This window comes from Pyrenophora tritici-repentis, chromosome 6 (assembly GCF_003171515.1).
Source record: "Pyrenophora tritici-repentis strain M4 chromosome 6, whole genome shotgun sequence".
In the NCBI taxonomy this organism is placed as follows: Eukaryota; Fungi; Ascomycota; class Dothideomycetes; order Pleosporales; family Pleosporaceae; genus Pyrenophora; species Pyrenophora tritici-repentis.
Window position 1 is genome coordinate 1,852,383 of NC_089395.1, and position 14,359 is coordinate 1,866,741.

The window sequence follows — 14,359 nt, forward strand, 5'->3', positions numbered from 1 at the left end:
CTGTTCAATTGATTTGCAGGTAAGTGGTGCGCCATGTACCAGAAGGGTGCGATCGGGTCCTGACGTCACCGGGTGCTAGCCGTTTTCGACCACCAGACATGCACCTTCGCTAACCGCCCGTTCACTGCGGCTGAGCTACATGACTCGGTATTATTGCTGTATTAATGTTGCATCGCCTGATGCTCCTCTAAGGGAAGGTCTTTCCAAACGTCGTCGTCACGCCTTAGGTTTTGCGTACGTGGATGATCCCCACTTTGACCCCTCTCGCAACTCTTTCCAGTTTTTCTAAGTATAGCTTATCTACACTTCGATTAACCAAGTATATCGGAAATGCAGACTTTGAAAGCTCTGCGTCTTGATTCCGTACTAAGTTGCGCGGTGCATGGAAAACTTTCTGATACCCACTGCGCTTGCGTAAAGTTAGCGGCTGCTAGATCGGACCTCAACCTTTACCTTCTTTGTCACGCGACTGCTTACTGTTCATGTGTTCAAGCCTGGCCCATTTCGACGGATCATGCTTCACACGCGCCTGCATCTCATGATAAAGCACAGAGAATCGCATTCGAAAAAATTACCTAGCGATACTCATTTTCCTTCAACATTCCAACAGTAATGGTCGCCATCGCAACTGTAACCATAACTAGTCATATCCTCTAACAATGTAGATCAACCAAACGCTATCAAACGACCCGCGTTATACCACCCAGCCATATCTATGTCTATAATAATGCCTGTCATCCCAAATCTATCCAAACCAAACATACCAAACGTCAATACCAAACGTCTTGCTAAACATGAGCTCGCAGTATCCAGTACGAGCTCGGAAGCGGCCGTTAATCTATACAAAAAAAAGAAAACATGAAAATGTTCCGATGCGGTGAGAACCATGTGTTGGCATATCGCCTAGCGTCTTCAAGCACCAACGACAACAGGCCAGCCGTCCTTCCAATCAAGGTAGTTGTATCCAAAAAGAAACTGTTCGGCTGCATAGCCGACACTCGGACGAACTGCACACACGTTAGCCCAGTTACCGCAATAGTCTTGTGTTGTCCGACTTACCATAATGATAGTACATTACTGTCCGCCCACTCCGCGGGTCAATCATAATGCCCTGTCCACCAGGCGCGTAGATGTCTCCATGACTGGCCAGGATCGTCGTACCGCCATTTTGGTTCAAGCAGCTCTTGCCATCGCGGTCTTGGAACGGTCCGTTAGGTGCCTTTGACCGACAGACGACAACGTGATACACCAAACCATCGGGGGCGAGATCGCGTGCACCAATGAAACCGTTCTTGGGTATATTGCAGCACTGACCGACACTGTAAAACATGTAGTAAAAGTCTTTTTCCTTATGCATGGTGGCGCCCTCGACAACGGCGGCGTTGGTCGAGGTATTCCGGATCACGTTAGAGATACGGTTGTTTTCCTGAGCCCAGCCGCCAAAAGTAAGCAAGTTGTCATGGTAAAAAAGTTCAACTTGGTAGATGCCGTTCCAGTACGAGCCAAAGGTGAAGTAAATTGGGCTATCTGGCTTTTCTTGGTAGATGAAGGGGTCGATGAGATTATAGTCTTTGGAAAGTGGAAGTCCGACGGTCCCGTGATCTACCCAGGTGCCTGGCTTGAGCGACTTGGACGTGGCAACACCAATAGCTGAGTCTTGACGTCCGATCCAGGAAACTGAATAATGACAGTAGTAAGTATCGCCCCGTTTGGTAACTGACGGTGCCTATTTGTTGTCAGAAAGGTTGATTGGTACATCACTGTGGTGGTGTAAAGAATCTACACTCACCCAAATGTCTTGATTGTCAACCACTTTTATACTCGTGCCATTCGTCAACAAGGCACCCTCATAACTCCAGGGCCCCCCTAAAGAGGGCGCAGATGCGATTGCAATATTTCCACTGGTTGAAAACCGCCAGTAAGTTCCACTCTCATAGTAGATACTGGGGTCATGAATCCACGAACAGTTTCCGGTACATGGTTCTGGATTCGGGTACAGACCAGCTGAAGATGTATATACAGGTTTTTGCGGATCTGGTAGCGATATAGGAACAGGGTTTGCGACAGCACCCTGTATCAAGAGCGGTAAGAAGGTAGCGCTGGTGACCAGCAGCGCAGTGAATAAAGCAGTGGTAGAACGAGCAGGACCGGAATCACGGATTATCGTTCCGAAGCCTCGCATGATGTGAAAACAAATATTAATCTTTGGTTGTGAAAGTGATATAGGAGACCAAAAGTGCAGAAAAAGGTAGCAGCTTATATGGATGAGGAAAAAACAAAAGCGTCAGGGGGCCACACGCTGAACATTGACCATGAGACAGTCCTGCGTTCACGGTGCGCCTGGCGCCAAGGTGTCAGGCACGACAGTCACAATGTGAACGGTCGAGTTCGTTGTTGTGTCAACTTCACTTCTCGTGACCGGGGTTAGCTGCAAGAGTTGTATCATGAGTACAGGGTTGGTTGGAGCGATTCGTGCAAGCGCCTCGCCAACACCTTGTCTTCTCGCCATGACCCATCAACTTCATCATGGGACTTTGAACTTTCGAATCAGATGGGAGTCAGATGTTTGTTTCTGAGCCTCTTGGTACGGAGGTTGTGGCGGAAAATCGTTCGCGACAGAAGAGCTAGACCAACAACAGTAACCCTTCCGACCTGAAAGTGGTGAAGAGCGCCGTGTCACATTGCCAAACTCGGGTCTTGTTCGAATGGTAGTGTTGTCTAGCATGTAAAACCTGTCATTCTGTGAGGTCACGTAGTTGACCGGATATGTGAAGTGCTGACATTAACGATTCTACACCATTGCTGGCTGATGTACCACTCTATTAACACTAGTGATGTCAGCGATGTTTTCCCAATTGGTATATCTCTTTTAGATGGCTGATAATAGCCACGTGCGTTGTATTCGCTGGTCTATATCGTGCCAATGCACTTTGTGGGACGTTGTACAACTCTATTTTGGATGGTGGTTATTGCATTGCGCATAGTGTTAGTGCTCTACTGTCTTGGTATCGCGACGTAGAAATTCCCAAACCTAAAAGTGTAAATGCTATTTGTCAGTAATATGTTGCTGACACCTAGTAAGCACAGTCGGACTTGCTGGTAGGAGCCAACGTGGCAGAGAACACAACACCACATGTGTGTGACGACACGCCACCTTGCAGCCAAGATCCTCCTTTGGCGCAAGGTGCCGAATTGGATGTAAGTGTTCTCCAGTGTATCGTACAGCGTGCGGAACAAAATGACTTGGCTGCTACTACGATGTGAGTGGACAAACGGAGCTGAATTTGCGAATAGAAGCGAGTGAGATGTTTCGAAAAGGGCTTGAATATGACGACATAGTAGCGAGAACCCGATGCTTCCTGTGTGCCCCCTGCCTTATTCGATAGTCCCATGTTTCTCCCCACTTTCCTGTTCAAGGTCTAAGAGGGGGCCTGGTACCCATCGACGTCTGTGCTGTTGCTCAACTTTTCAAACGTCTTAACACTTTCAATGTGTGTTTCCAGGTGCTTGGTCAGCATACTATACGCGTCGGTTCCGACCACGCATCGAATCGGTGGATTCTCCATAACTGCTAGGTCGTAGAAGACCTTGGCAGCCTTTTGTGGATCTGTTCGTCTCGTCAGCAGATGCTTCACTCTTCAGTTAGCATATGTGACGTGCCTCCAGCCTGATTACCGTGGCGTGCTTGAGCACTCTTCTTGGGGTCAACATGGGCATAGGCTGAGTTCGGGATCTCGCCAAACTCCATGCTGCGACCAGACCAATCGGTTCGGAAGCCGCCTGGCTCGATGATTGTAAACTTGATACCCCACTCAGGCTTCATTTCCTTCGAGATTCCTTCGGTAAAACCCTCGACTGCGAACTTGCTGGCACAGTAAACAGCCAAGTTGGGAAACCCTGGTTTTCATCAGCAAGAAATCTTTTCGTAGAGCCTGGATACTCACCGATCTGGCCACCAATGGAGGTAATCTGCTGGATGACACCCCCAGTCTTCAATTCACGCATAGTCTCTATGGCCTTTCTGGTCACATCAACCAGACCGAAGAAGTTGATATCCATCTGCTTCCTGATCTGCTTGTCTGACAGAGTCTCAAATGGACCATTGAGACCATATCCGGCGTTATTAACGACAACATCGACGCGCTTGAATTTCTTCACGGCTGCGTCAAAAGCCTTGTCGATGGAGTCCTTTTTCGTTACATCGAGATCCACAAGCAGACTGTTGGTGTCGTTGGCTCCGTCAAATGAGAGCTTGGAAGAGTTGCGCGCAGTGGCGACGACGTAGTCGCCCTTTTGGAGTACAACCTTGACGAGTTCTTCTCCAAAGCCAGTCGAACAGCCAGTGATGAGAAAAACGCGGGGAGCCATGGTAGTGCTAATTGAATGAGGTATTCAAGATGTTTGAGGATGAATGAGGCACAGCTCTTGTTAATGTATTCTGGGCTTCCCCATTTCCCCTCATGTAGTCTTGAGGTCGTGCCGGGTACTCGCGGTGTTAGCGGGGTTCATCGGACCATCCGGTAGTGCTTAGTCGCTACGATCCACAGTCCTCCCTGGGCAGTGTTGACGTGATACGGGCAACGACTGAGCTGGGACACATGCCCGAAGTGCATCCGACGTGCGGGGTGGTTTTGCTAGGGAAGCTTTTCATGTCTAGGTATCTGGCATGGAGTGACCTTGTAAATTCTCAAGATAACTTCGAACACGAGTTTTCATACGTCATGGATTGTGTGTGGGGGTTCAGAGGGAAAGAAGCTGTTGATTGAGATTCTCATCGTGTGTGGTTTGTGATTGGACTTGGACATGGGAGTCGCTACTTAGGCAGTGAGAGGGCAAAGACCAGGGCAGCGGCTCGAAACGTCGAATCACAAACAGATGGGTAAGCTGAAGACGACAGGGAGTGATGGGATGACTACGTGTTGCTGCTAGGCTGGAAGGGTAGGTTTAATGGGTTTCGAGACGCGTCCCGAACCGGGACTAGTGCAGACGCGATCAAGAAGTCGCGCTTGCCCGCCTGGGCACCCTGAATCTGCCCCTCGGAACTTCACCAGGGCAACAGCGCAAAACAAGTCACGTATTGATAGCCCGCCGTTCGATTCCTCTCGCTTGCTTGTATCGCACGTCATTTTTGCAGCATTCAATCGCTTGATCCCGGGCATCTTTCCATCACAACATGGCCGAGCCGATTAGAGACGAAGAGAAACGGCAGCGCGTGCGACTGGCCGCTGAGTTTCTCGACCCAGGTATGCTGAGCAGAAACAGGGCGTCAAATCAATACTAAGTCTATATAGTCGATGTATCCAGTCGCAGGTATGCCGGAATTACTTGCTAGAAGAAAGGGTAGACACTGACCGCTCTAGCTACCGACCAGATATTCTGGTGATGCTAAATAGAGGACTACGGAGACTCACAGTCAGCATAGACGAGATACGCTCACACAACCGCGAACTTGCCGACGGCCTTCTCAATCAACCCTTTGACTTTTCAGAAGCCTTCAACATTGCCCTCAAGCAAGTTGTCGGTACCTTCACCGACCGACCCAAGTCCGAGACAAGCGAAGATGTTGTATACTATTGCGCATACATTGGCAGCTTTGGCGAGTACTCGGTCAATCCCCGTACACTCAGCTCCAACCAGCTGAACCATATGGTGTCGCTGGAGGGTATCGTTACAAAGACATCTCTTGTACGGCCCAAGGTCACCAAGAGCGTGCACTACAACGAGGCCAAGCAAAAGTTTCACGCAAGAGCATACGAAGACCAGACCATGACTACTGGCGCAGCGAGTACAAGCGTATACCCAACAGAAGACGAAGACGGAAATGCCCTCATCACTGAATACGGCTACTGCACATACCGCGATCACCAGACCATCTCCATCCAAGAGATGCCTGAACGCGCTCCCGCCGGACAACTCCCGCGATCAGTCGATGTCATTCTAGATGACGACCTTGTAGACCGTGTCAAGCCCGGCGACCGTATCCAGCTTGTCGGTATCTATCGATCACTCGGCAACCGCAATGCCGGAGCTGGCAGCTCGACCTTCCGCACATTGATCCTCGCGAACAACGTCATCCTATTATCCTCAAAGTCGGGCGGTGGGATTGCCCAGGTTTCGATTACAGACACCGACATCCGCAACATCAACAAGATCGCAAAGAATAGGCGTGTCTTCGAGCTTCTGTCTCAATCGCTGGCTCCGTCTATATACGGCCACGACTATATCAAGAAGGCGATATTGTTGCTCCTCTTGGGAGGACAAGAAAAGAATCTTGACAACGGCACGCATCTGAGAGGAGACATCAACATACTCATGGTCGGTGACCCCTCAACCGCCAAGTCACAGTTGCTCCGCTTCGTCTTGAACACTGCTCCACTCGCCATTGCCACAACTGGTCGTGGGTCGTCCGGTGTCGGTCTCACGGCGGCTGTCACCTCGGACAAAGAGACGGGTGAACGACGGTTAGAAGCTGGTGCCATGGTTCTTGCCGACCGTGGTGTTGTGTGTATTGATGAATTTGACAAAATGTCTGACGTCGACCGGGTTGCTATCCACGAAGTAATGGAGCAGCAGACGGTAACCATCGCCAAGGCTGGTATTCATACATCGCTCAACGCTCGCTGCAGTGTTATTGCTGCAGCCAACCCCATCTTTGGCCAGTATGATATCCACAAAGACCCACACCGCAACATCGCCCTGCCAGACTCTCTTCTTTCGCGTTTCGATTTGCTCTTCGTCGTAACAGATGACATCGAGGACGCGCGCGACAGGCAGATTTCGGAGCACGTTCTACGCATGCACCGATATCGCCAACCGGGCACTGAGGAGGGCGCGCCGGTTCGCGAGGAGGGTGCCCAGCTTCTAGGTGTTGGTCTTGAGACTGATGCTGATGCGAATCGCCCAACCGAAGTTTACGAGAAGTTCAACCCCATGTTGCACTCGGGAGTTACTATCACAGTTGGGCGAGGCGCTTCACGGAGAACTGAAGTTCTCAGCATCCCCTTCATCAAGAAGTACATTCAGTACGCGAAACGAGAAAAGCCGATTCTTACTAAGGGCGCGTCGGATAACATCGTGGCTGCCTACTCTGCCCTGCGCAATGACGAACTGGACGCAGGCACGCGCCGCACTTCTCCCATCACGGCACGTACTCTCGAAACACTCATCCGTCTTTCGACTGCACACGCAAAGGCCCGTCTTTCCAAGCGGGTGGAGCAGAAAGATGCGGAGATTGCGGAACAGATCTTACGATTCGCTCTCTTCAAGGAAGTAGTCGAGGATGACCGCCGCAAGCGAAGACGGACAGTCCGCGATCCGGATGCCATGTCTACGGACGAAGAGTCTTCAGGTGATGACGAAGATGGCGGCGAACAAGAAACCACACAGCCTCAGCGTAATGGAGGACGGTCAACTCGCAGCCAACGAACAACACGCACTCCTGCGGCCACAAATGGCGGGGACGAAGACAACGAGGATCTCTACAACGTCACGCCAAAGACACAACGCACAACCCAGCGCACCAACACCCGCACCCAATCCTCCCAAGTCAGCGCCGCCTCTTCACAACCCGAATCCCAACTCCCCGCCACACAAACCGAATCGCAAGACTCACAAGGCATCACACCTGCGCGTCTGCAAGTTTTCCAAACAGCGCTTGGCCAGCTCATCGATGGCCCGCTCTTTGCAAACGACGCTGCGGACGTGGAGCCCTTGGTTGCTGCGGTGAATGCGCGATTAGGAAGCGGTACTGGAAGAGAGGCGTTTGACAATGAGGAAGCGGAGAAGGCGCTTGAGGCGCTGAGTGAGAGGAATAAGATAATGTTTTCTGGGGGTATTGTGTACAAGATTTAGACGCAAAGTAGCTGGTGCAAGTGTGAAAGGGACGGTTAGGTTTAGAGGGGAGTTGAGGTGAATGAATGATGATGTGGTGATTATGAATTAAGTCAGCGATATGCTGGTGTCTTTGTTTGAGCCCAGTTATACATATGGCCTCTGAGGTTTTCATGCCTTTTGAATGCTATGTGCTAGGTATTATTTTTGACGGCTCGCAATTGCTACCCCGGGAAGTTTTTTTTAACTCCTCTTGGGCAAGTATTTGTATTCACATCCCACTCCATCGCATCCTATCCCATCCTGACCTGCACCTTACAACCCACCCATACAACCCTCCCAAGCAAAACCCTCCCTCATCAACATCTAACCCCACCTTCTCAACCACCTCACCAGATCACTCTTCTCCTCTCCGTTGTTCCCTTGAACTACTACCTTTGCTGCGATTTAAACCCCAGTCAGGTCTAAACCTATCATTGAAATCCTGTGCAAACAGTTCAACCACTTTAGACCACTTGAGATAAACTTCCTTTCTTCGAGCATCTACTTCTTCACTGCTTCTTCTTTTCCCGGAAGATCGATGGGGTCGAGTGTTAAATGTGTTGAATATGTCGTCCATGGTTCGTGGATGTCTGGCGGGGTTGGCTGTTCGTTTTCTCCGACAGTTGAGGTTTTTTGGCTGGTTGGTTTAGGGTTTTTTTGGTGGTTCCAGGGAGGAGGATGACGCGGAGTATGAGGAACGTCATTGAGAAAGGGAGAGTTTGGTCTGGAGCTTGTGGAGCTTCCTGGTGTGGGTGGTAAATCCCTATCGAAAAAAGAGTGGTATGGTCTGACATCCATGGGATTCTGATTTTTTGCGTCATCTAGAGCACGTTGTGGATGTGCTATCTTCCATTTAAGATTACTGATCTCTCGCTTGCACTCTATGAGGCGCCCAGTGGTATGATCGAGACGACGAAGCCATTGGACGAGTGCAAGGAGTTCGGAACCTTTTTCGCGTGCCAATCTCGTCGTCTCAGTCGCTTTTGCTATCGCAGCTTCCATGATTGCTTTCTCCTCACTCGTAAATTGGTCGTTGGGATAATCCTGGAGGTTCTGCAGTATCATCTTTCTATATATCAGATAACGCGTAAAGGCGACGACTATCCTACAGTCTTTGGACAATAGGCATAATGTAGGCATAATGTTTGATGCAGTGTAGCAAGGAGCTTGTTGGCGGTTAGTGCGTTGTGTAGCCGAACTATCGTCGAATCGATCTGGTCTACCTCATACGCTGGTGCGTGTTGTTCGTTTGCGTGGAAAATTTGTTCGTCTGTGAAGAAATATTGTTTATTTGTGTTAAGAATATGTTAGGTTCAGTCCAGGTCGGCGAGGTGAGGTTCGTGGAGTAAGCCCGAGCAGAAGGACCGACGCGGAATGATGATCTGTCATGTACGTCCTAAGATCATCATAACAACAAGTAGATAGAACAATAGCTCTTAGTGAAGTTCAATCCAATACAGGGTTACCTTTCGTACCTCTACTCGGTCGCCTATGGTAGTCATACCACCAGAGGAGACCTTGTTCTAACAGGTTATGAGCCCGGTTGCCTAACCCAACGTTATTGTTTTCAAACACCTACCCGAGTCACGAAGGACTCAGATTCAAGAAGGAATCAAAACATCCACCCAAGTCACGAAGGACTTAGATTCAAGAAGGAATCAGAAAAGAAAAGAAGTCGTGTACAACGCGGTTAACACGCAATCACACTTAAAGACCTCAGACTCTGAACCCGAGGAAATTGAGACATGCCGTCTCTCAAAAGACATTGTCGGTAAGGCCTCTCCATCTACTTGGGCTGCCGACACTGGCGCCTCCTCCCACATGTCTGACCAACCCTCATTGTTTAGACGAATGATCAAGATCAAGCGAAGACTAGTTCGGGTTGGAGGGGGAGAATTATATGCAGACTGGAAAGGAGAAGCTCAAGTGGTGTGTAAAGACGGATCGTCGACATGGTTGTCAGAAGTACTGCTTGTACCTAACCTTGGAGTCAATTTGTTATCAGGGAGAAGAATTTGCGCAGCAGGCCTAAAGGGTCGTTTCAATTCACACGTACTATGCTTCAAACTAGGAAAGGAGATCATTATTAAAGCAACTATGGACGACGGCCTCTACGTAGTGTCACACATTGCCGATGGATACCACGAGACAGCATTCCTAGGCACGGAACCCCATACACCAGTTAAGAGCGAGCTTAAGGTTAATGAAAAGGAGAGATACCTGCTGTATCACAGACGTTTCGCACACCTAGGACCTACAAAGATTGCCAAACTCCACGAAGTTACAACTCTCCAGAAGAAGATTCAAGTTCCAGAGAAGATTGAAATCTGCGAAGTGTGTTCCCTGACAAAGATGAAGAACAGCATCCCTAAGCAGCTAAGAGAGCACAAGGCCACGAAGCTAGCCTTAGTACAGTTTGACATTGCTGGACCCTTTCCAACATCTCTACGAGGAAACAGGTGGTTCCTCCAAATTATTGATAGCTACACGCGGAAAAACTGGGTTATCCCGCTGAAGAAAAAGGGAGACGCACAACGGGAACTCCGAATCTGGAAGACCTTTGTAGAACATCAAACTGGCGAGAAAGTCAAAGCTGCTGGAACCGACAATGCACCAGAACTTCTACAGCAAGCTGAGGAATGGAGAGTTACACAAGGCGTGGAAATTCAGCCTACAACAATTGCTTCCTCACACCAGAATGGACCAGCCGAGCGAAACATCCAAACTGCTGAAGCTGATATGAGAGCAATGTTGAAAGACGCTGGTTTACCAATTGAGTTTTGGGATGAAGCTGTCGAAGCAGACGCATACCTACGCAACCGTACAAACACAGGACCTATGATCAATGGAAAGCAAGTCAGTCCTGAAGAGGCATTCACAGGAACGAAACCATCCATTGACCACATCCGTGTATGGGGGAGCAAATGCTATTCGTACATCAACCCTAAAACGATTCCAGCAGACCAACGACATGACAAGCTCGTGGACCGTGGCAGAATTGGAGTATTTATGGGATATTCTGAGACAACAAATAAGCAGTTCAAGTTCTATTCGCCAGAGCTTGGATACACCTCAAGGACAAGCCGATTGTCAGTGGACGAATACACCCCTGGAGGGAAAGTTGAACTACGACTGCGAAACATACCAGCTGGACCACAAGGAACGCAGAATACGATGCCAGACCGAAAACCAAGAGGAAGACCTAGGAAGGATCTAGAATTATCTCCTGCCGAACGAATGGAACCAACTCCTACCGAACGAATGGAACCATCTCCTGCAGAACCAATGGAACCATCTCCTACCGAACCAATGGAACCATCTCCTGCAGAACCAATAGAACCAGTTTCCGAGAACCTAATGGAACCATCTTCGGCAGAGCTAACTCATGAACCAGTGAAGCGTCACAGAGGAAGACCAAGGAGGCTAACTACTATTCCTCCTACTGCACCATCTGATGAGCGGGTTCCTAATCTTGTGAACGAAGAGGGGCCCGAAGAACCGTGTACCCAGTCTGTACGAGAAAAGGAGATTCCACGATACTTCACTAGACAAGCCAAACGGAAGAGGTCTAACGAAGAGATTGTTGAGGACGAGAGATTTAGCAAGATCGTTAAAGCTATGCTAGCCCAAGTTGGCCTTACAGAAGAGCAAACACGACTATCTGAGAAGGCTTTCGCAGCAACCGAGATCGCAGGAATCCAGATCCCCCAGACACACGAGCAAGCTATCAACGACCCAAAGTATGGAAAGCAATGGAAAGCAGCAATACTTGAAGAGATAATCGCGTTAATAGAGAATCGAACCTGGGAGGAAGTTCCAAAGCCAAAAGACGCGAACATGGTTGATTCAAAGTGGGTTTTTACAGTCAAAACGAATCTCGACGGGACTGTTGAGAGGTTTAAGGCACGCCTTGTGGCAAGAGGTTTTACGCAAGCACACGGAACAGACTACAACGAGACTTTTGCCCCGACAGTCCGCATGGACACCTTACGTCTGTTTATGGCCACTGTCGCAGCGGAAAACCTGGAATGTTTCCACTTTGACATTAAGAATGCATTCACAGAGTCGCACTTGAAGGAAGAGATCTTTCTTAAGCAACCCCAAGGAGTAGAAGTCAAAAAAGGATACGTCCTTAGAGTTCTCCGCAGCTTATACGGACTCAAACAGGCTGCTCGCGACTGGAACTTGTTGATAAAGAAAGAACTTCTGGCATGGGGATTCGTACAAAGCCTCGCAGACCCGTGCATGTTTATCCACAAAGAAAAACAACTCCGTATCCTCGTCTACGTTGATGACATTGCTGCTGCTGCAAAAGATCGAGCTCAAATTGATTGGTTCTACGAGAAGCTTTCTGGAAGATTCAACACCAAGAACCTGGGGAGATTCATAAGATCCTTGGAGTACGAGTTACGCGAGACAGAAAGCGCCGCACAATCTACCTCGATCAAGAACAGTACCTACACGCAGTACTTGACAAGTTTGGAATGTCTAGCAAACAACACAGAGACAAGAAGATTCCATCTGCAGATTACACTTCATTTAGGCCAGCCACTGACAACGACACCCGAATCGACATCACTGAATACCAGCAAGTGATAGGGAGCCTTATGTTTGCTATGGTTCTTACACGTCCAGACATTGCATTCACCCTCGGAAAGCTAAGCCAATACATGAGCGATCCAGCAGAACACCATGGCCATGCGTTGAAGAACCTGCTACGATATCTAAGGTCGACAGTGACATTGAAGCTACGCTACGGACCAGGGGGAGTACACTCGCAATTTGTCATCTACTCTGATGCTGACTGGGCAAGCGACATGGTAGACCGAAAGAGCGTTTCAGGGAGCACTGCAATGTTCTACGGAGGTCCAATATCATGGTCTAGCAAGAAGCAACGGTCTGTTGCAACGTCAAGCTGCGAATCTGAATACATCGCACTATCAACATGCTGCAAGCAAGGCCAGTGGATTGCTCAAATGTTTAGAGATCTTGGGTTCCCAAAGTACATTGGAAAAGACACCAACAAGGTCCAGATGCTAGGAGACAACCAGGGTGCCATTGCACTTACAAAGAACCCTCACCTTCACGAAAGATCAAAGCACATCGACGTCTGTTATCATTTTATCCGAGACCTAGCAGAACAAGGCAAACTCGATGTGGCCTACGTTCCAACTGCAGACATGGTGGCTGATGGAATGACAAAGCCATTGCAGCGAGTCGCATTCGAGAGATTCAAGAACCAATTAGGAGTTGTCCTTGGACCGGACCTGCCCTGAGGGGGAGTGTTAAGAATATGTTAGGTTCAGTCCAGGTCGGCGAGGTGAGGTTCGTGGAGTAAGCCCGAGCAGAAGGACCGACGCGGAATGATGATCTGTCATGTACGTCCTAAGATCATCATAACAACAAGTAGATAGAACAATAGCTCTTAGTGAAGTTCAATCCAATACAGGGTTACCTTTCGTACCTCTACTCGGTCGCCTATGGTAGTCATACCACCAGAGGAGACCTTGTTCTAACAATTTGAGATATTTTCTTCCCCTATGAAGGGATGTTGCTTCAGTGCGTAGAAATCAATGGCCTTGTCTATCGTCCATCCACCCTCGCCTATCCTGTCCATTAAGCCTGTAACGACCGTGCGATCCTCGTTAAACACAGGAGGATAACGATGCTCCGTTTTCTTGAAGTTTTTTATGCGTCTCACGAGGGGCACAAGGTCATGAACATTGGATGGTATGGGACCAAGCGGATAATAGAGTTCCGGGGTGAAAGCCTTGTCGTAGTAGTAACTGAGGCCGTTATTCAGAACTCATCAGCGCTTCTTTGCTAGAACCATACCCTGAATTCGTACGTTGATTTGAATCGCTGCCAGTTCTCCATGGTGCATGACTCGCGCTATACCGGGTGCGGGCGCGTGGTTGAGTAATGTGCTGCGGCGATAGTGAAGGGCCGAGTCGCGCGCCGTTGCTACATGAGGCAAGGGTGGCGTGGCGTGGAGTGAGGAACCGTAAAGACACGTGGTTCATTGTGAGTTAAGGTGAGGCATGCGTTCGACCACGGTGTCTGAGTGTAAGATTAGAGTATGTGTTGTATGACGACGGTGTGGGAAGATGTTGACATGGTTTGTTTGTACCCCGCTTGCTCATGATGCTACAAGGGCTCGCGATATCGTCCGCGGAGTGTTCAGCATCAACATGCACTAATATGTGACGAATACTTCCAGTTCTTGTGACTTTCCGATCACTTTTCCAATCACAGCCCTTTCTCGAGAAATGGAAACCGAGAATCGCAGCGTTATGGAAGTATGCCATTGAAGCCTAGACGCAAAACAATCTATTTAAGTCTTCCCCGTCAATGATAAACTTTTATCTATGCCCAGATAGACCTCAAAAACAGCCGCTATTCTTCATGAGGCGGAGAGGGCGCCTGATCTTCGCATTGTGGGGGCCGAGTGCCTCACCAAGGTACTATTTGCTTCCATCTCACAGGC

The 14,359-nt window shown here is 49.1% G+C and overlaps 5 protein-coding genes across 5 annotated transcripts; 2 read left to right on the plus strand and 3 right to left on the minus strand.

Annotated features, from left to right (window-relative positions):
• Window positions 1–912: 912 nt before the first annotated feature.
• Window positions 913–2,182, minus strand: PtrM4_119280 (glycoside hydrolase family 43 protein; the record flags this gene model as incomplete). Its single annotated transcript, XM_066108359.1, has 3 exons — window positions 913–1,007; window positions 1,060–1,726; window positions 1,790–2,182. 3 exons carry the CDS (start codon window positions 2,180–2,182, stop codon window positions 913–915), a joined length of 1,155 nt encoding a protein of 384 aa, XP_065961544.1.
• Window positions 2,183–3,419: 1,237 nt separating this feature from the next.
• PtrM4_119290 (Short-chain alcohol dehydrogenase) lies at window positions 3,420–4,368 on the minus strand (the record flags this gene model as incomplete). Its single annotated transcript, XM_001935240.1, has 3 exons — window positions 3,420–3,607; window positions 3,676–3,897; window positions 3,945–4,368. 3 exons carry the CDS (start codon window positions 4,366–4,368, stop codon window positions 3,420–3,422), a joined length of 834 nt encoding a protein of 277 aa, XP_001935275.1.
• Window positions 4,369–5,173: 805 nt separating this feature from the next.
• On the plus strand, window positions 5,174–7,851 carry PtrM4_119300 (MCM2, ATPase involved in replication control, Cdc46-Mcm family; the record flags this gene model as incomplete). Its single annotated transcript, XM_001935241.2, has 3 exons — window positions 5,174–5,243; window positions 5,292–5,310; window positions 5,361–7,851. 3 exons carry the CDS (start codon window positions 5,174–5,176, stop codon window positions 7,849–7,851), a joined length of 2,580 nt encoding a protein of 859 aa, XP_001935276.1.
• Window positions 7,852–9,969: 2,118 nt separating this feature from the next.
• PtrM4_119310 (uncharacterized protein) lies at window positions 9,970–13,148 on the plus strand (the record flags this gene model as incomplete). The annotated part of the gene is made up of 2 exons (XM_066108360.1): window positions 9,970–12,325; window positions 12,400–13,148. 2 exons carry the CDS (start codon window positions 9,970–9,972, stop codon window positions 13,146–13,148), a joined length of 3,105 nt encoding a protein of 1,034 aa, XP_065961545.1.
• A 236-nt stretch (window positions 13,149–13,384) lies between these two features.
• PtrM4_119320 (uncharacterized protein) lies at window positions 13,385–13,895 on the minus strand (the record flags this gene model as incomplete). Its single annotated transcript, XM_066108361.1, has 2 exons — window positions 13,385–13,658; window positions 13,708–13,895. 2 exons carry the CDS (start codon window positions 13,893–13,895, stop codon window positions 13,385–13,387), a joined length of 462 nt encoding a protein of 153 aa, XP_065961546.1.
• Between the last annotated feature and the right edge of the window lie 464 nt (window positions 13,896–14,359).